We start from the raw sequence: 21809 nt of genomic DNA, 5'->3' as shown, positions 1-21809 counted from the left end.
TTACCTCCAGTGACATCAGAGTCAATGTAAGCAACCAGCTTAGTCTAGAAACCTAGCTCTTTGATGGCTGAGGTTATTACATATGACGAATCTTCTCCCAGTCTTAAATGCAGGTTTTTCTTCTCCTCCCCCTGTAGTACTTACTCATGGAAGTATAAAATGTGAGGCTTAGAATGAGGATGCTGTGTTTGAAAACATTTCATGTTTATTTGACAGTATTCATGTCAGAGGGTTCTTTCTTTTCAAGGAAATATCATAATTTATCATCAATGTGTCAAAAGAATACAGAAGAGCTGTATTTTCAACAAAGAAAAGGCAGAAAAGTTACCATGCTGGAAACAATAAATTAATTTGTGGATCTGTGTTGTTATGAACACTTGTATCTGTAGAACCACAGCAAGTGCAGGGAGCCATCCTGAACCTGTATGAAAGTATAAGTGTTGTACAGCTTAGAACTTGTCTTTAACTGCATATGCTTAGGAAGATAATGGTTTCTTACTGACAAATTTCTTACCACTAGAGGGCTCAAAACTGCTGTATGATTTTATGTATGAATACATGCATAAATGTATATATACATACACACACAATGTATGATATGGGTACGTCATGTGCATATGTTTTATTTGTGTGTATGCAGGTATAAAAACACATACATGTACATACCTATACCTACCTATATTTTAGCAGATGATCTATTTTAAAGGTTTTGAACTTTTAAATGCAATTCAAACCTTAAAGATTTTTAATATAACTTCACAGTTCACCATATTCTATATAAAGGTGAAATGTTTTTTTAATTCCTGTAATTACAGTTTTTAACTTCGCTCTCAGATGGCCAGATTTACGTAGTATTTTCATTTCCTCAAATTGAACAGTGAAAACAATCACAATAAAATACAGCTCAAACTTCCATGACCAATGTCTGCTGTCGCCGTATGTTTTATTAAGATATCTAGATAACATTGAATAACATGGGCTTAGTTCATTTTTTCATAAATGACTTTCCACAGAATGTAATGCAGTGCTGCAGAATCTATTATGCCAAGCATTTTTGTTTGATTATATGACATATTCTCTTGGGAAATCTTAGAGGCTCTAAATAAATAAAATGTTCTTGGAAAGCTGACTGTTTTCTTTCATTAATGTGACGATTGTAATGGCTTTCAAACATTTTTAAGTAATGCATAATCTTTGGAGATAATGCAACCCATATACTCCACAGTATAACAATATAATAATGAATAATTTACCCATGCAGTCCAAAAGATAATTAACACAATATTTTCAGTCAGACTTGACATACACAAAAGCTGGAGGTATCAATATTTTTCACATGTTGGCAAAGTTATTTTCATCTAAGAAATCTGCTCAAGGAACAAGCATTTAAAGAACAGTGACGTTTCAGATTACCATGATTAACAATAATGTTTGTTGTTGTAGAAATGGGAGCACAGACACCAAAATGTTTTGCAGACATTTATTGCTGTACATAATACTCAATTTTGAATAGAGTGTCTTTGGAATTTTTATGAATAGAAAATTGTGGAAAAGCACGTGAAAAGAAGAAGATACTCTTTTTGCAGCACTTCAGTGCTATGAATATCTGCAAAAAATGATATTAAATAGTATATTTCAATTTGGCTGGACTACATGTGATTACTGCCTACATTATCAATAGTACAGTTAGATACTAACAATTGAATAAAGCTTTAACATATTCACCTTCTCTCATCAACATCTTACGTATGTTTTCTTTAACTGTTAAAAGTTGTACAAGGTGCTGCACCTTCATAAAATGGTAAAATCTTAAAAAAACACAACAAAATAGTTGGGGGTAAATTCAGACTACTTAGTAAAGAAATGCAACTCTATCACCATGTACAATTGGCTAAATTTTGAAAGTACATCTTATTATAGTCCCATTTTGGTTAACATATTTACTTTAAAATGAAAAATATGCACCTAAGCCAAGATATTTTTGCTTTAAGAATTTTAACTCCTGCATGGTTTGCTTTAAAAATTTATCTTTACTGATTGTGCATGGTGTTAGATTGGAACTATAATGCTCTATTAAAAAAATAACACTTTTTGTGAGCTTTTTCTTATGTGTAGTACATTCTTAACTTACCACTCTGTTATCTGAATTTCTGACAGATATTAAAAGTGGTTTTGTTATTGATAGGCAGGGTTAGCTGGCATATTCATCACATCACCTTTGGTTTCAGGAGTAAAACATCCTTAAATTGATAACATAGAGTGGATTGCATTGAAACTACTTTTACTAGACTAAAATTGTAAGTTTTTTACATTTAAAACACATTTCCATAACTGGAAGTTCAATTTGCTTAACCACAGCCTACTCAAGTCGATGCAATTATTCCAGAAATAAGATTCTGTGCAGATGGAGTTAGCTGTTCCATTAGAATACTAAGAAAAAACATTGGACTCAATGATCCTTATGGGTTCCCTTTGAACTTGAGGTATTCTATGATTCTGTGATCCTGTTTCTGTAATCCTCCCATGAGAGTTTGTTACTCTTGAAAGAAATAAGACTTAACTGACCACATTAGCTGCATCTGTAATTTTCTTGGTAGTTGATAAATCACTACTACCTTACATCTCACCAACCTTTCTAGAGGAAAAGCCAATCTCAGTTAATGTTGTATAAATATTTATTAATACCAATCACAATATGAAAATATCAGTGATTTTCACAAAGATCCTACTTACCACAAGATTTGTTCTGGGTTAAGGAACTGCAAATATGACATCTCTTATTAGGGTGAGAATTAGAACTCAACTAAATAGGTGATTTTTTTTTCACCACTCTCAAATGAAGCAAGAAACAATTTTATATTGCCAGTGTTCTACACTACTTTTGTTATGCTAATTAAATGCATTTTACAATTAACTCTTGCAGCTTTTCAGCTCTGGGGATAACAGCTGAATAGATTGCTTGTAATTAGCTATATCCACAGGCCTCTATCAATGTAGAGATATCTCCAGAAATAGACTTGTGATTAATACATATTTCAATGTATAGAATGGAAAAAATATAGTAATATTACACCAACTTGATGACAAGTTTCGAAGTCTGAGTATTCAGTGTTTTTTCAGTACATACGTATATGTTAAAGTTTTATTCATAATCAAGTCAGCAAAAAGGTAAATCACGCTATGCTCTATCCTAGTATTTGCTTTACACAATTTATAGGATTTTTTTTTTTTTTGGCTGTTGAATTTCAACAGAACTGAATATGCCTCATTATTTGGAGAAAATAAATGCTGTCCAACTCATTAAATCCAGACGAGGTGAATATATTCTAATTCTATTTAGAAGTGCATTATCCAGGAGCCATTTCCTCCATCAAGCTTTAGACATTTTATTAGCTAAAATAGTCAGTCTCCATATGCTCTCTCTTTCACCAGTGCAGAAATTTCCCACTGTTGTTGCCTTTGTTTAGGTAGAGCGCCTTAATGTGGTTTATTTCAGATACTGTATAATAACAAGGCAGAAAGGCAAAGAGGGAAAAGATAGAATTTTAGTTTCAGTACATTATTTTTAACCTGTTGGCAACAATGAGCTCTAAGGTGGGAAAGGATATGACAGTTTTAATGAACTTTTTCATAACTGGACAAATTTTACCTACATAATGTCTACATGACAACATAACCTTACAAATGAATGGCCATCACATATTATTTCTGTATCTGTCACATCAGTCTTGTAAAATATGAAATTTTCTTCTAATTTTTCTATTATGAGTACATAACAGATATGAAAGTTGCCAAGACTTTCTATTATAAACATGCCATTTTTGTCCAGTGGCTGTTGTTACTCTATGCATCTCCTGATCCATGAATATGTTCCACAATATCACTGCCATGACACCTTATTAAGAAATGCAGGGAATTAACTAAACTTAAATGGTTAAACTGGCAAATATAAGTTATGAGACTAAATGCAGCTTTTTATAAACTTTAATTTTTTTTTAAAAAGCATGTTAAATATAGTGTTTAAGGCATTAAATCCCTTTATTATGAACATATACAAAGATTAGAGTTCATTTCCATTTTAAATACTTACGAACAGGCATACCAAGTGGGGTAAACATGTAGGACAAGATCCTGGGGCTTGGGATTACAGGGATCTAACAGCAGTCAATCCAAAGCAATGACAGCGTGCAACAGACACAGGAGGTCCACTTGTAAATACCTTTGTTGTGAGCCATGATGAATCTGTAAGCATTGCTGATGATACACACAATGACCCTGTTTCTGAGTTTTTTTTGTGATTTGTACTTTTTTATGGGCATTCATCTCAGCTGCAATGACTCAGTCCTGCAGTATTTTTATTTTTACTGTTTCAACATACAAATTTTTCTTTCATAGTGCAAACAGCTTAAACTCCAAATGAAAATAAGGAGAATACAAATCTTTAGAAGTTTTGCAGTAGGAGCCTTCCTACTTGACTCCTACTTACAAACAAAATACTTCACAGAAAATTTAGGAAACATAATCAGGCTTTTTTAATATATAAAATGCATCACTTTCTATAACACCATATTTATGCATGTTTACTATCAATATAAAAATAGCTATGTAAAGATTTTCACCTCAATTTGTGATATTTAACTACTGCAAAGTATGTAGTTTTCACTTTTGTAACTGCCAAATTTTAAATTATAAACCAGCCTTTATTTTGTTCATGTATAATTTATTAGAAATAATGTTATATATTCCTAAATACTTTACATATATGCTATTACATATCCCCAAATATTTCTATAAAAAACTCAAATTGCCTGTCACTAGAAGAAAATCTCTCTTAATGCTTGAATGCTTGGAAGTTTATGTTAATATATTTTATATAGTGTCCTTCCTCTCTCCACTAGTTTTCACTTGTATAAACCCCTTGGAGTCACAGAATCATAGAACAGTTTGGGTTGCAAGGGACCTTAGAGGTCTGTTCCTTAGAGATGTAAGGGATCCTCAGAGGTCCCTTAGAGAAGGGACCCTACCATGGGCTGGGACACCTTCCACTAGACCAAGTTGCCCAAAGCCCTGTCCAGCCTGGCCTTGACCGCTTCCAGGGATGTGGCATTCACAACTTCTCTGGGCAGCCTGTTCCAGTGTCTCACCACTCTCATAGCAAAGAATTTCTTCCTGATATCTAATATAAATCAAAAACTTTAAACCACTCCCCCTTGTCCTATCACCACCGGCCCTTTGAAAAAGTCATTTTCCAGATTTCTTGTAACCCCTTTTAGGTATGGGAAGACAGCTCTAAGATCTCCCTCAAGCCATATCTCCTCCAGGTTGAACAAGCCCAACTCTTTCAACCTCTCTCCATAGGAGAGGTGCTCCAACCCTCTGAGCATCTTTGTGGCCCTCCTCTGGACTTGCTTGAGCAGGCCCATGTCCCTCTTGTGTTGGGGGCCCCAGAGCTGGACACAGTACTGCAGAAGGGTGCTCACAAGAGCAGAGTAGAGGGGAAGAATCACCTCCCTCAACCTGCTGGGCACACTCCCTTTAAAGCAGCTCAGCACATGGTTGGCTTTCTGTGCTGCACGTCAATAGAACTGTTTTAATCTAGCAGGTCCATGGACCTCTATCTGAAGGTTTTGGGGCAAAAAAAAAGAAAAAAGAAAGAAGTTTCCAAATGCAATATAAGTCCATGAAACACTTAAAGCAATTTGTAACTTCTCTGAAAAGTGTACAGATTCAGAAAGGTGATCAGGGGTGCAGTAGAAAGATTCCCATCGATTTACTCTTTGCTTGGATAAGATTTGGTGGCCTAAGTCTGCAATAAGGAAGCAAGACAGATCTCTCGCATTGAAGTGAAAAACAAATGAAGCGTTAGTTTAGTAAGGCAGATAACTATATGCTTTATTTTGAGCATATGAGCTGTTCCATTCACTTTGGTTTAATTTAAAGTCATGCACCCACTTATAAATGTACATAGCAACTTCACAGTATAAGTCTTAATGATATGTAAATCAAAATCAGCTATATTTTGCAACTAGCGTTAAAACAAAAACGTGATTCTATAAGTGATTAAAGGAAAAGTGGTTTCACTTTTTCATCTTTCCAGTGCTGCTTTCACTGAAAGAAAATAAGATGAATAAATCCCAAACGTAATTAATAATCTGCCACCACTTCCTTATGGTCCAAAATGGTAAATAAATAATTTAGATTGACTTGTACTACTGAGGAGCTGTCTGTTTTAACCTCACTGCGCGAAGGAATACCCTTTGTCTCAAATAGGCAGCATTACGTCTAATCCCTATGCTTTTTCTGGAGGCAGATAGCCTTTGTGTGCAGCTAACACACAGATACACGTTTTCATGGCAAACTGGGGATACGTTCCAAATCATGCTGGCTGCTTTATCCTGACAGTGAGTTTTATATGTTTACTCTCCCACACCAGGAGACTTTCCAGTTCAGGGGTATTTTGTTGCAATTGATTTCAAGTGGGTAAAAACACAAAGCACTGGAATAATTAATTCTTGTTTGTGAAATAAAATAATTTCTTCAAGAACAAACTCTGTGGCATTTGCTAAACTCTAAGGAAGAATCAGTTGAAGTTCCCAGTGTAATTTAGTATTCTTAAAGGTAATAACTACTGCCTAAAATTTCACTGTGCTGAAAATTAATTTGTAATCTACTGGCATATACATTTCTATACAGTAAACTTTAAAAAGTTTTTTTAAAGATCTCTAGATTTCTACTAGGAACTATTACTATTGAAATAATATTAGAGATATGACTTACATTACCTTTCCGTTGGCAAAAATCCTACCATTACAATAGTATTATACTTCTAAAAATTGCTTTTGCTGGAATAGCTTATTATTTGGAAAACTGATTACAAATTATACTGGAGAAAAGGGGGTTTATTAGTGGTTATAAGTAGGAGAGTTTACTACTATAATTTTACTAGGATATTTTTTCTTTAATGATCTCAAGTAGTATACATTTTGGCAGTGAGCAAAATGATCAGAGCAACTCAAATTTTGCTATGTAATTTAATATAAATCTTGGTTACCACAGAAAAATCAGTACCTTTGCCTTTACTGTCTCATTCCTATTTTTCCTTTGTCCCATGTGAAGCATGTTTACTTGCACTCTTTCCATTCTTTTTCCACCAAGATTTCTGATCTTCTCCACTGAAATAACTCTCATTTGTCAGCTCAATTGTAGCAAACTTCCAGGCTTCAAAAATCCTGAATAAAATCTATACTGTAAGTGCTTTTTAAAAGTAGGACCTGTTTTAACTAGTTTTAACTTATGAGAATAACTTTAATGGTATTAAACTCTTAGAGAGCATGACTGAGCTGTAATAGAAATGTCTTTATGACCACTTAACAGGTGTTGCATTTTTCCAGGTGTCTTGGATCACAGGAAGGGGACCAGACTTGACAACAGAATGAAAGAAAGTAATTTTGCTCTTAATGTCTCTTTTTTTTACATTTCATTTATCCTAAAGTGCCAAAATTTCAGATAAATGAGACAGTGGTGGGTGGCAAAATAAGACATAAAATTGTGATACTGCTAGAGCAATTATAATAACAAAGATTGGAAACAGGTATGACGATTCCTTGAAAAATACCTTGTTCACCAGTGTTAGAGGAACACACTGTGAGGCATCTGGAGTGATAGCTGGCTGAATTCAGTTTGTAGAAAAGATGCTTCACTGATGTTCCTTTATAAGACAGTGCTGAGAGGTACACAATCAGTAATACTGTAAACTAACACAAGCTACACAAGGTGATCCAGCTATTTTCTCACATACAATGTTACATCGTTGTTTCATTACGATGGAATTACTCCTAGTTGGACCAGTTTTAATCCCTGAATTATCTATTTTCCTATATTAAAAAAAAAAAAAAAAACAAACAAGAAAACAAACAAAAAACCAACAGGGACACCCCCCCCACCCCCCTCCCCAAGACCCCTATATAATAATACTATTATTATTGGAAGGCAATTGAAATCAAGTCTTCAATATCTTTAATTCTCAGAAATAAAAGGTCTTTAAATTACTGTATAGAAAGATCACCATGGAGATCCCTTTTGGGAGTAAGTGTCCAGCTACTGGAGTTTTATGGATCCTGATCCACATAGTCAGTTCCTCAGAAGGGATTAAAAATGATCTTGTCCAGAGGCTGCCTTGGCAAATCTTTTACTCTAAGATTTGGATAGATCCTCAGGTAAACCCAAGATACAAAGAACACAAGAACTGCTTATAAATCTGGTCTATAGATTCAGGAATGAAGAACTGGGAACAATTCAGTTCTGTATTCCTAAATAAAAGTAAAAAAAAAAAAAAAAGCCTTTGCTAAGATGAATGTTGATGCAATCTTGGAGAAGTTCCACTGAAACTGTTTTTTTTTTCTGGAGAACAACTTTTGTAGTATTTTAAATAAGCAACAATTGGATAATTTAATAAATTATAACAATACCTTCACCAATAAATGATTATTGGAGGAAAATATTTTTGTAAACAGAAGGTGCAAGCTAAACACTTGATAGAAACTTCTAAATTCATAGAATCATAGAATTGTTAGGGTTGGAAAGGACCTTAAGATCATCTAGTTCCAAACCCCCTGCCGTGGGCAGGGACACCTTACGCTAAATCATATCACCCAAGGCCTCGGCCAACCTGGTCTTGAACACTGCCAGGGATGGAGCATTCACAATCTCCCTGGGCAACCTATTCCAGTGCCTCACCACCCTAACAGGAATTTATGACTAACTGTAATTTTAGTGGAGCCAAAGTTTATCAGGAATCAGAGCAATTGCTCAGTAATGAAAAACTGCCAAAGCAGTGGCATCACTTTGGACAAAGACCCTATCTGTTTTCCTTTACCTAGGCAGGATGTTTAAGAGGTATTGGTTTTCATCTAGTAATTGTTGGGCTCTGTCATACTTCCCACAATGGGAAAAAAAGTGTTAATTTTGTTAGCCATAGGAGAAATATCCATCACCTCTACAAGAAACAGAAAGTTGAGTCTTGTTCCACAAAGTGGATTTTATCAGATTAAGTGACGTTTAATAGACCTTTACCTCAGATATTCTTCAGATTTCTATTTGATAAAATATGTACCTAGTTGCTTTTGTTTATGCCTCTTCCTAATCCTTCTCATTTTTAAACACAGCTCTCATGTCTGTGGGAGAGATTAGTTTGACCACTACCATCCATACCTCCACCAGCCAAGAGCATTTTTAGAAATAAGGCTGACAAATTGAATTTGTATTCCATACCATCACTGAACTAACTCTTACTGAAGTTATAGAGTACATTAACTGGTAGGACATCACTGAAAGAAACAGAAATGTTTTCAGCAGCTAGAGATGGCTGAAAAAGAAAAGCTGAGCAACAGAATACTGATTTGGAAAAAGAGGAAAACTCTGCTGATACAGACTTTATTTTTCCATTAGTCCTTTGTCCACAGAAATCACGACACAGAGGGAGGAGCAAGGCTGCATTAGAGGTCTTCACAGCTATCTTCCTTTGTGCTTCAGACCATGAACAATGCAGGCAGCTAATATACCGCAGCTCAGTGGCATTTTGCTGAAAGCTATTTCATAGCCCCCCACCCCTGACAAAACCACAGCTTGCTTTAAACTCCCCGTGACCTCTACCACTAGAGGGCTGCACTTTATGCGATATGCCCCCTGGAGCTCTATTATCACCGTTCCAAGCAGTGAAATCAGGACAAATAAGCATCTCCTGACCTATGTCTGTAATAATTAATACTTTTATTAATATTAAATCAATAATTGTTGAGATGTTTATTATAGGCAGCTATTTGTGTAGTTAAATAGAACTACCATTAGGAAATTAGATAAGAGGGTAGTTATACAGATTTAGCTAACCTCTTTCAAGATGATCCTGCCTATCAAACTATTAAAAACCTACTTACAAGTACCAGAAAAGTTGAAAAAGATTGTATTGGTGGGACTGGGAGATAACACATTGGGAAATTATTAAACAAAAGGCATTCTGGAGAGACAAGGGGAGGCACTTGTGAAACTGCTGTTAGTAAAAACCAGACAAACGCAGGACAGACATCTGCTGAGTCTGAGGAAATCAGGTTTCAGAATTAACACTTTTTCCTCTAAACTAGATAGATACGCAAACAACACACACGCCACTTATCACACTAAAACCCTTTTTGACTCTACACTTTAATATTCCTATTGTTAGGATAAAACAATACTGTTGTTTAAAGAATGCAATCAAGTAAATGTTTCGTAAGCTAACTGGAGCTCCCAAAGGGAAAACTTGCAGGTGCTGAATCAAATCAGATCTGCCACATAATTAAAATTGGTGCAGGGGGCACAGTAAAACAGATGTGGTCTTAAAAACAGAGAATTGTTTGATTCAATGTTACTACAGATGAATGGGACATATTCAGTGAGATAAAGGGAGCAGTGTTATAATTTATCCAGTTCCACTGCGGAAATTGACTCAAGATGGCTTCATTCAAACATTGTGGGTTGTTTTTTTTTTTTTGTCTTCAAAATTTTCTGTAAGTCATCTTCTTAGTTTACAAATAAAAAGAATCCTTTCAGGACTGATGATCCTACAAACTGGACCTGAGATTTTCAAGTCATGCTGTGCTCTTTCTTGTTCAAATACTAATTAAAACTCTTCAACTGGAACTTACTAAAGAAAATGGAAAATGGAAGAGCTAGAACCAGTCCCCAGCTCACTGTACCACAATTGTGTCAGCAACTGCAAGGTAACAGAAATTTCATTTCAGCCAGTAAACTAAGCAATTATGAGTCAGAGTATCTTAGATACAAAGGGTATATGATGAGTAAGAAATTTCCATTTTTACACAATCATTTTTCTGGCCATATATGCTAACAAATTGCTTCCGAATCTGCCACATCTATTTCATCTGCCTGTGAGGAGGCTAGATACCGAATTCCTGGGACATGATTCCCAAGGAAGTCATTGAAAGTTTCCTGTATACAGTGCTGGACTGATTCTTAATTTGTGAATGCTTTCGGGCAAGAGCCTGCTTAGATGTTAAAAGTGTCCACATTTTAACATCCTATAATGCATTACGCATCTGGCTTATAATTCATAAGTAGAGGTGATGTGCTGTACTATATATTATATATTAATTTTGTATTTTAAGTACTAAAAATTGTTTGGGCAGTATTAATGGTAAGTGATTACTCAAACTAAGGCTGTCTCCCAGGGAGCTTAGAATGAAAACTGGATTTCATCCATAAAACTGTAAGGTTTTAAGCTTGCATAGTAAAAGGAAGCCAGCAGCCATTCCACACATATGCATGTCAAGATGAATCCAGCACAGAGCATGATCGGATGCCACACACTTTTCTAAATTTTGTACAGAACTGATGCTCGAGTACTAACCTTTACAGTTCTATCAGTTTGAGAATTGTTTTCAAAGGCAATGAGTCAATCAATCAGCAAACAGTAGAGTGCAGATGCTTTTATAGCAGGCAGACAATCCCCTCGAGCCCTCCTACACCCACCCCCCTGCACCTTACAATGTATTAAGCTTCAACCGGAATAATTTGGGATTTATAAGCAGTAATAACCTTCGTCGCAGTGAAACGTCTTTGAATTTTTCTACGAAATCTTTACATCAGAAACGCCGCCCTGTGTCACGTAGCTCCTGCTAGCCCGGCTGTCACGCTGTAAAAATAAGATCTTTATTATTTTCGCTACAAGCCTGCGCGATGCAGTCTGGCGAGACAAGAGACTCCCGGCGCGACCGCGCCGTACCCCGCCCGCAGCCCATCGCCCGCTGAAGGACCCCGTCCGGGCCGGCGCTGAGGTGGCGCAGCCAGCCCCAGGGACGACATGCCCCCACCGCTCCACCACCTCCTCGGGGGATCTCTGCCGTCCTCCCGCGCAGCTGCAGACCTACGAGGAGCAGCGTGTAACCCTGGTGACGCCGCATCACTGCGGGGACCCTCCCGCGGCGGCAGCCAACCTCCACACACACCCTCCCCGCCACCGCCCCCCGCCGGAGAAGTTAAGATACCCCCGCCTCCCCCGTCAACGGCTCTTCCAGTCGCGACCCGCGATTGGCCATACGTTTCAATCCCGACCTAGCTCTCTTTTGTTCCAATTGGCAAGATCTGCTGCCTGTCTTCGCAGGAAACCCCGCCCTTCTTTTTTATCCCGGCCTTGCCTCAGCCTTGTCTGCTTTCCGTCGTCTGCCCCCAGTGTTTGCAGTCCCTCTTACGGCTCTAACCTCTCCTGTCTCTCGGGTTTCTGCGGTGTAGTCGGGGGCGGTAGCCCCCCGCCCAGGCACGGTCAGTGAGCACAGCCAGGCAGCCGCCCGTGCGCCCGGCGGTGCTGCTGGAGCGCAATAATAGCGGCGCTTCACGGGCAGAGATCCCCCCTCTGCTCTGCTCCCCACCCCCGTGCGCACGAGCCTGTCACTGAGGGAGGGCACGAGAGCCCGGGAACGGCGGCGGCAGGCGGGGACGGAGCAGGGCTCGGGGACAGCGTGAATCATCTCCCACTCACTCCCTCGCCCACCACTGACACCGCTCGCTCCCTCCCTCCCTCCCTCCTTCTCCCCCTCCCTCCCTCTCTCCCTCCCTCTCTCCCTCCCTGCCGCCTCAGTCTCACTCGTTCTCTCTCCCCTCTCCACCTCTCCCACTCACTCTCTCCCCTCCTTCCCTCTCCCACTCACTCTATCCTCTCCTCCCTCTGTCTCTTTTCACTCTTTCCCCTCCTTCCCTCTTCCCTCTCGTTCCCCTGTCTCCCTTCTCCTCATCTTCTCCTGACACTGCACTGCAGCTGCTCCTCCAGCCCAGTCCTGCTCGCTTCCCTCCCTCCTTTCCCTTCCCTCCCCCCGGGTGCCAGATAAACAAGGCGCGCAGCATCCTCGACAATCCAGAGCTAGCTCTACGTTTTCGAAAAGGACAAGAGAACGGGACTAGCCCCCTCCCCTCTTCCTCCTCCCCCTTCCTCCTCCTCCCTCCTCCTCCTCCTCCCCCCTTCCCTCCCTGCCCCCCCCCCCCCCCCCTCACCACAGAAGGGAAGAGACAATTCTCCTCCGAGCAGCAGCAAACATGATGGCGGCAGCTCCCATCCAGCAGAACGGGACCCACACCGGGGTTCCCATAGACCTGGACCCCCCGGACTCCCGGAAAAGACCGCTTGAAGCCCCCCCCGAAGCCGGCAGCACCAAGAGGACCAACACAGGCGGTGGGTATATTCTCTGTCACCTCCCCCCCCCCGCCCAACACACCCACCTCTCTGCTTCTCTACCTGCCTGTCTTGTCTTGCCCCTTCCCTCCCCCCCAAACATTCCCATTTCTCTAATGTTATCATTCATCAAAATGGCGTCGGTTTTCAGCATCTACCAGTCTTTTTATTTAATATCCACGCTGGGGCTGCACAACCGTGACCCTACGGAGACTAGGAGGGAGCACAAGGGGCTTCTGCAGCCCGGTTATCTCCCTTGCCCGGCTAACGATGGGTGAAAATAAATGGTAGCTGGAAGGAGACTGCAAACGCACTACCCTCCTTTCACATCCTCTGGGTCGCAAGTTGAGTCTCAGCCTTGCCGTGCGTTTTCCTCCTCCTTGGCCTCGCTTCTATTGTCAGCGCGTACGCGGCGTGTGTTCGCTGTGCTGGGGGCGAGGGCTGGCTGGGGGGGGGGGGGGGGGGTGGTGTCGCCGCTCGGCTGCGGGAACGCGCTAGTTAACATCCTGCCTTTCCTGGAGGATATGAGTTATAACGGGACCAGCACCTCCGCTGTCCGTTTGCGCTGGAGTCGTCATAACAATGCACCGAGGCGGAGGTGAATTTATTTGCCCAATATTAAGGGCAGCGGTCTGACTGCGTGGTTCAGCCGGCGATGTTCATACGGGTGGGCACGGCTGTAGCACACAGGCACTTCTAGAGACGCTTGTAGTCTCTGTTGAGAGACGTAAGGTGAACTGAGATCGTTCCTTCTGCCTAGGGGAAAAAAAGCAGCAACTTTGTGAAACAGGTTTCATGATAAGTATCTTTACATCCATGCCAATAGGACGTTGCCTTAATTCCTGGGGAGAGCACAAGTCTGGGGAACCAGCGTATCCTAATTGACTTGCACTTTTCCGAGCCGGTTACAGAAGGTCCTTAGACTTAAGTGTAGCTGGATTTAGAAGTGAGGTGAGGGCACAGACAATTGTGCGGTTGCCGAATCAGACGGGGAAACCTTCTCCCCCCCCCATCCATTCATTCTGTGTATTTTTTTCCTCTTCCGATTGTGAGCTTTAACGCTAGTGGTGGGTAGAGGACTGGCATTGTCTATCTCGTCACCTTTTAAGTATATTTAAAATAAGTGACTTAGGCTTTTGATCAGTTGGGAAAAATTCTTCTTAATGTCTTTTAATTAATGAGCTTAAAAGAGATCATTGTCACTTAAGAAGTACTAAAGGAATACATAAGGATTACTTAGGCAAGTGATTCCATCTGCACCATGTTGAGTTGTTTTCTTGGCAGTGTCTGAAATGCTTGGAATAAAACACCACATTTTGGGTGGGTTATTTGGTAGCAGAGTAGTTGTTTTGCTTACTTAAGAAGAATGCAGGCAATAGCTAATTGCTATTCTTATGTGTTTGCTAATGGCAAACAAATAGCCCATCAGAATTTACAATTAATTCCTTTTTCGTTTGGCATTTCTTTTGCAGTATTTTCAAGCAAGGTTGTAGTTGTCACTAGTCGCATTTTCGTGCAAGGCTTTATTTTTTTTTTTAAAGGGGTCTGATAATTTCATGCTGTTGTTGCCATTGGGGAAAAAAAAAACAACACCTTTGAAATATATTTTTGATCTTACTCTTTTACAAAACTAAGGAATCTATGTGGATTCTTTATGTTGCTCTGAATATATGTACATATTTTAAAATATTATAGTCTAAACCTGTCTTGTAGAATAACACAACTGGTTAGATGTTATGTCTTCGAATGTGTGCATTTACATTTTGTTTGTTTGTGGGGCTGGGGAGGAAAAATCAAAGTTTGTAAGCCATATTAACCATGCATATCTCAATTTTTCAGAGGATGGCCAGTATTTTCTAAAGGTCCTCATACCTAGTTATGCTGCTGGATCTATAATTGGGAAGGGAGGACAGACAATTGTTCAGTTGCAGAAAGAGACTGGGGCCACCATCAAGCTGTCTAAATCCAAAGATTTTTATCCAGGTAGGTGCAAAAATTAGCCAATTCTTTCTTTATGAATCCCAGGGGATGTATGTATGTGTCATTGTGTTTCATATAGTGACGACTATGCTACCAGTGCAGCTGGAAGCATTATATTCTCAGAAAAGTATGTTACAGAGTGCAACAGTGAATATAAATGTTCTGTCTTGGTTTATGGAATGGGCTGGACACTAACTACTTTGAAAAAAAGTTTAAATATGTTTACAATGTTTCTGCAAAAGAATATTTTCATTAGCATTCACTGATTTGTTTTTTAGCTTAAAAAAAAAATCTAGGTTTAATGAACCAACTTGACAGCTGGCGTAAAAAATAATTGTTCGTTTGAAGTTTCCAGACATTGTAATGACAATTAAGCTAGAATCAGTAAAAATGAGAGGCCGCTTCTTAAAGAATGGGCCATTTACTTTAAATCCATTATGTACCTTCTTTCTGCTTCACTGCTTTGTTCACTGGTTCCGGATTGAAGTAAAGAGGAGAAGTGCCGTTCTCTAAATATTCTTTTTGTTTATCATGATGGTGGAAGAAAACTACTATAGAAGTGAAATACATTGGATGAATAATGAAATGAGTACTTTATCAACTGTACTAATGTGCGAGAAAAGTATTTTAATGTTTGCATATAACAATAATAAATGCATTATTTATCATTTCTCTTTTATAAGATTTCTGAAGAGGGAATCATATAATGATATACAAGATTTGAGCTTCTGCAATCGAATAAATTTTTCCCTAAAGATGAACAAATTAGCATTCTGTAATTGAACTTTGTTCTAGAGGACTTTTTAAAAACTGGTACAAAATAATAACATAGCTAACACTTTTCGGTGTTTTGATTTTGTTATTTTGAAGAATAACTGGTGATTTAGGTTCGAGTTGGCTAGCTGCAACAGACTTTTTTCTCTTGGAAAAATAAGACCAGCTTTGCATTTGATCTAGTTTAACAAGATACCTGAATTCTACAGAACAGTAGAGGCAGTTGGGTATGGATGTAAACAACACAAACACTGGAGCATTTAGCTTTCCCATCCTCTAACTTCAGTGTCAGGCAGAAGTGGATAGTTTTTTATTAATGGAGAGATTGTGGTCTATTTACAGTGATGATTGTTGATGTAGAAACTTTAATGCACATGTTGTATGTATCCTTAATGCATGTAGTTTGTAATACTTAAATGTCAGATGTTAAAGTGATGTATGTAGATTTTACCTGTTAAAAGATACAGCTAATGAACTGATGCTTGTTGCCTTTGAGGTTTGGAATTTTTTTTTCTTTTAGAAGTTAGAAAAAATGATCCTTTATTTTGAAAGGTATGTTAGGGTAGGAAAAAAAGATCAATGTGGAATTGTAAAAAGTCTTAGAAAAAATAAAAGCATTCAAAAGAGCCTGATTGCAGAATTAATAGCATAATCTGGGTAAAGAGCCACAATAGTAAATTAAATTCACTGTCAGTAGATGAAAATGAAATAGATTTTCTGCATTATACATGAGGTGGTATCAGATATGCAAGGATGTTACAGAATATTGGTGTTTATGAAGAATATTCCAAATACCAAATTACAAGCCTTTTCATTTTACTACAGTTTATTTACACTCACTTGGAAAGGATGCTGCAAAGATTAGATCTTTTGTTCAGTGCGCTAGCAGAGTTCTGTTTTCTGATTAAATTAGAATTACATATTTTTTTGTGTAGTAAATTGTAAAGATACAGCAGTAGTAGCAGACAAATCTTTGAAAAATAAAAATTGGCAAGCTAGAATGACATGAGTAAAAATGTGACAAACCCATGCTCCCTTAAAATCACTAGTAATATAAATAAGGCAGAGAGGCTCAAGCAGTTTCACTGTAACAGGTGCAAATGAAGTTCGACTTCATACAGTGCTTTGAATTTGCAGCCACGTTGCATCATACAGAAAATGAGTGTTTTAAGGAAGCTGGCGAGTGATACCTGCTTAAGTGTGGAACAGGGATGGGAAATGGATTACAGTGTGGCTAGCTCTTGTTAGTCTATTTATGTTTGACCACCAGCCCCAGGAATTTTTGGAGGTCCTGGCATTCCCTGAGCTGATGGCTTTTGGGTTTCTTCCAGGCTCTCATGCTTTTATGGCATTAGGTAATACAGACCTTGTGAAATAGCTAATATAAAGACATGGTTTATTTTTCTTACAAAGTTTCTTAAGCAGTTACTCTGTTTTCCTATTAGGAGGTTACTTAGTCTGTACCTCTGGTGTTTGTAAGTGTATTTAAAGTACATTTTGCTATGGAATGTTCCCCTGCTGAAGCTTCTGTGAAACTTTTCTTTCTGAAAAGTCCGAGTAAGTTCCTGTTTGGAAGGGCGGAAGTTGGTTGTAATACATAAGTTGTGAATAGTTCTGTGATCTAATAGTGTTCTTTTTTTTTTTCTTTTTCTTTTTTTTTCCTCCTCTGTGATATAGGACTTCAGTATACAGACTGATTTCTGTTGGAATTATTTTTGTGCATCAAAAGGTGACTTAATTACTGAAGAAGTATATGACAGCTCTAATTACAAGAAATAGAAGGAAAAAAAAGCTTTGCACTAAACATCTTAGTTTACAAAAAAGGAAGCAGTATCTACAGTGTATATAAGTACATTACTGACCAGTACAGTCTTACTTTTTGTTTACATAATTTATTCTTTTTCAGGTTACCAGCTTGCTTTCTCTAATTGTCTGGACTTCTACAATTTGATTTTGTTACTGTGCTTAGATTTTCCCTGATTCTTTTTTGTTCAGGCTTGTTCCCCTAGATTAATGGAAATGAAATTAAAGTGGCAAAATATGTCCTACTTTTAAAGTAAATGGTGCTTATCCTTTCTGTAGAGAAGTATCGTGTATTGACTAGCAGGTTCTGGTCCAAAATTTAAACAGGGTCATAGCTATGCTACTTTAATAACATGAACTTCATAAAGAAAGTGGCTATCCTGTGAAGCTATCTTAATGTGTGGTTTTATTTTGAATAATATAAAAAATTTTTCTGTTGTATTAAGTTGTCATTGTCATCTCTGTTTCTCCATTCTGAATTACGGTGAGCACTGGACTGAAAGCTACTCTGGACATGTGTATTTTTTCCTGTTGCAAATGCTGGCATTCACTCTCGCTTTCTCTGTCTCTCTCTGCACTCATTCCCAGTCTTTCACATGCACACACACACGCAAAATTATGTTACATCGCATCATGTTGTTTATCTTGAAACAGGATCTTGCCTGGTCTGAACTTGGTGCTTGAGTGAATTTGAGCTCGGTCAGCGTTTTTCAGTTTATTGGAATATGAAGTCATATGTGTACTGAAATTAGATCATATTAAGAGCAGAGATTAATAAAGCTGTAATTAAGTGGGGTAAGATTTTACTGTTCTTAACAATAGATTAACTGGTTTGTTTTTATAGCAGATTTCTAATCAGTAGTGATCTAAATGTTTGGGGAATACAAAACGTAGTAGTTTCCTTCCTTGCCTTGTGTCGATAGTGTATGAAGTGTTGTGTGGCAATGCTATTTTTTACCAAGTCACTTGTATTTCATATGTTTTGTTTGAATATCAGATTTTTCTGAAACATTCATGTTTTATGGGATATAGTCTAGTTGATCTTTGTGCAAGTGCCCTTTTGAATAGTTTTTTATTCTGACCCTTAAAAACCTTTCAAATTCATTGAATGTGCAAGTAACACAACTTTAAAGGAATTTATAATTAATAAGTTAACTTCCTAGCTTCATTACTCCTGTTAAACTGTTAGGGGAACGGTATAATGTATCAGCTCAGTTCACTGTTATTATTTCCTTTATATAATAAAGGACTTGTCATGTTAACTCTTAAAAAAAAACAGCTAAAAGTCTAGTAGGGAGAAGAATCTGTATTAAAGATCAGCACTTTTAATAATGAAGTAAAATACTGCTTTTTCAGCTGTAGAAGAGAAAGAAGAGTTAGAAGCGTAACAGTATTAGTTATTAGCTGCCTGTTGTTGTGGTTCCTCGAAGCTGGTTTGTCCTACATCAAAAAAATGCGTCTTGCTTTTATTCTATTTTTTTTTTTTTTCTAGTGTTAACATTAGCTAACTAAAGACTTCATAAGGGCGTATTTAAGATTTTCAGTTTCTGGTGGAAATATTTACTTATATGAGTAACTTTGGGGAGAATGACATTACTAAATAGTGAGTAGAGATTTCAGAGGTGGAATCTAGAGCTGTGTAGGTTTGTAAAGTAATCACTGATCTTTCTACTTTTTTTTTTTTTTTAAGAGCAACCACCAAAAACCCGCAAGTGTTGATTGCCAGCTGTTCAGACAGATAATTCTCAGTTGGACAGTTGTCTGTTGCCTAGTTACTGGAACAGAATAAAAGAAAGTTAGCTTGTTAGCCAGCAGATCCTTAGTATTTTACATTTAAAAGGAAGCTGAAACTGAATATGTAACTTGGTGTGGTCTTCAGATTTTTACATATCGAACTCGCCCAATGTAATATTGCTTAGCAGCTTCTCATTTGGTAGGTGTAGAGAAATTTTGAAAAGTTTAAGTAGAAATTGTGCACTGATTTCATCTACATGTGGGGACTTATGTTAATGAGTGAATAAATTTTGGCATAGTAAATGGCGTTGCTTTGCAAGAAAATGCTGTGTCTTTGTCTTGTGTGAGAAAGTTTTAAAACAACTTGTGATATATTTGGAATGGTTAGGCTAACTTTAATAAATGATACAGATTATATGTGCACTTGGTTGTCAAAAGAACAAAGCATGTCTTATCACAGAGAAATGCCATATTTAATAATTTTTAACTTTTCTTGTGATTGTTTTTGACTAATTTCCAATATAATTGAAAACCAGATGATTATCAATAGATTAGGAAGCTTATGTAGATGAAGTTGCTTCTAGTAACAGTACTGTTTTTTTGAGAAAGTTGAAATTTCTCTAAAGTAATTCATTAGGAATGCCTATTTAATGGACTTCTGCATTCTGGAGGGAAAAAAACCCAAACCAAAACCAAAAACCACAAACATACACTTCCCCCCCCCCCCCCCCCCCAAAAAAAACAAAAACAAAAAATCTAAGAAAAATAGCAAGAGTTGGTATGTACTGAAAATTTTAAATATTTTTCATTCACAAAATTTTAAATTTCCATATAATACTTCAGTGGTATTTTGCGGAAAGATCACAGTTTTGATGGATGTTTGTCAGAACATAGGTCTTGGAGCTAATATTTGAAAAATACAAACTGTGAATGTCTGAATCCCTTCATTGTTTTCCTCTTCCTCATGCAGTAAAAGTAACAGTCTCACTTTTCTTAGTGTGTGCAACCTGTGACAACCAATACCTTTTCATAAATACTTCTCATTCTTGTCTGCTCTTTAATTAATTGCATTAACTTAGATATTGTCTTCAGTAGTTGACCACAGAGTTTCTTTTATCAGTGATATGTAGCTTTTTTGCCAGAGGGAAAAACCTTGGATTTAGTAAATTTGTTAGACTGGCTTTTAGAAATGGAGCATAGAGAGATTTGGGAGGAGGGCTTGCCCCTGATTGCTATCTCATTTCTGTCTTTGGACACACTTCTGGCATAAAGTTAAGCAGCATCTGTAGAGATTTGACTGGCAAACAGCTTCCTTGACTCATCATTGCATCCTGCAGCAGGTGCAGTCAGCTTTGCAGTCCATCTTGAAAAAAGGTTGGTTGTCTTGTAACATTTATCAGCAGGCCAATGGGAGTTAATGAATTTCAGGAGTGTAGTAGTTGTCAGTTGTTGTCCAGTGTTGGAATGATGCAGGTAATTGTGCTGGACTGGTGAGAACTGTGGCAGTGTGCTTCTCACGTTGCACTGCAGCTGCTGTTGATCTTAATTAATCTGACCCTCTGAGGCTGCAGTGTCATGGTATAAAACACAGTACGTATTAGAAAGAGAAAGGCTGCTTTTGCTACTCTTACTGATGGTCATGTTTCTAGGTAGGCCTTTTGGTTTTCTAATTGGGTTTGCTTGACATTAGCATAAAATTCTTAATGTACTTGAATCTAAAGCTGTAATATATTTTTCCTGTTTACCAAATCTGTGTGTGAAGTAATGAAGCTGACAAAAATGTTTTTGGAGTGTCACCTTTATAATGGACTTAAAAAATAAATTTGTTTCTATTCTGACAACAAATACAATTTTCTTAAATGAAGAAAGCTATATTCTTTGCGTCTAGTATGAATTTCTGGTGTACTGTGTAGTGTGTTCTGTAGTGGGGTATGCTTGGTGCTTGTGCTGTTTAGCTCAGTCATGGGATTCTTCTAAGGATTTATGGTAATGTGGAAGCATGTAAAATTGGAATTTGGTATTTGGCAGTTGGAATAAATAAGTGTGCTGTGCATGTGCAAGACAGTTTATTGTAGGTATGCTAGTATCTTCCTGACTGTATGAGACGACTTTAGGAAACTATCAGGTTTCCTACATTCACCCTGGTATTCGGGGCTATTCTGTCTTTCCATCCCACAAAGGAAATACCAAAACGGAGTTTAGCCAGAGATCTAAATCCTATGTTACTGATTTGTAAAGTTCTGTTCCATGCTATTTTTGTTTTGATTTCAGGGGTATCTGCATCCCAATTTGTGATTATTCA

General features: G+C 37.9%; 1 protein-coding gene and 2 long non-coding RNA genes across 5 annotated transcripts in view; 1 reads left to right on the top strand and 2 right to left on the bottom strand.

Annotated features, from left to right (window-relative positions):
• Positions 1–922: 922 nt before the first annotated feature.
• LOC134164017 (uncharacterized) lies at positions 923–4471 on the bottom strand. Its single transcript, XR_009964960.1, has 2 exons — positions 4220–4471; positions 923–1808 (listed from the first exon to the last, which is right to left on the bottom strand). It is a non-coding gene; the product is annotated as an uncharacterized LOC134164017 (long non-coding RNA).
• Positions 4472–11467: 6996 nt separating this feature from the next.
• LOC134164016 (uncharacterized) lies at positions 11468–12477 on the bottom strand. The gene is made up of 2 exons (XR_009964959.1): positions 12252–12477; positions 11468–11917 (listed from the first exon to the last, which is right to left on the bottom strand). It is a non-coding gene; the product is annotated as an uncharacterized LOC134164016 (long non-coding RNA).
• Positions 12478–12487: 10 nt separating this feature from the next.
• NOVA1 (NOVA alternative splicing regulator 1) overlaps positions 12488–21809 on the top strand; it is a 147825-nt gene continuing 138503 nt past the window's right edge. Inside the window, exons 1-2 of one of the 3 annotated variants that reach the window (XM_062619362.1) lie at positions 12489–13216; positions 15056–15199. In XM_062619362.1, the coding sequence (XP_062475346.1) occupies positions 13081–13216; positions 15056–15199 (280 nt within the window). In that variant the 5' untranslated portion in view covers positions 12489–13080. Of the gene's footprint in view, positions 13217–15055; positions 15200–21809 lie in introns of all 3 variants that reach the window. The other 2 variants (XM_062619361.1, XM_062619363.1) reach the window with 2 other exon arrangements.

This window comes from Pezoporus occidentalis, unplaced genomic scaffold (genome assembly GCF_034315485.1).
Source record: "Pezoporus occidentalis ecotype Australia unplaced genomic scaffold, CSIRO_AGI_Poc_V1 ctg21, whole genome shotgun sequence".
NCBI classification, from domain to species: Eukaryota; Metazoa; Chordata; class Aves; order Psittaciformes; family Psittacidae; genus Pezoporus; species Pezoporus occidentalis.
This window is presented reverse-complemented; position numbering and strand designations above follow the sequence as displayed.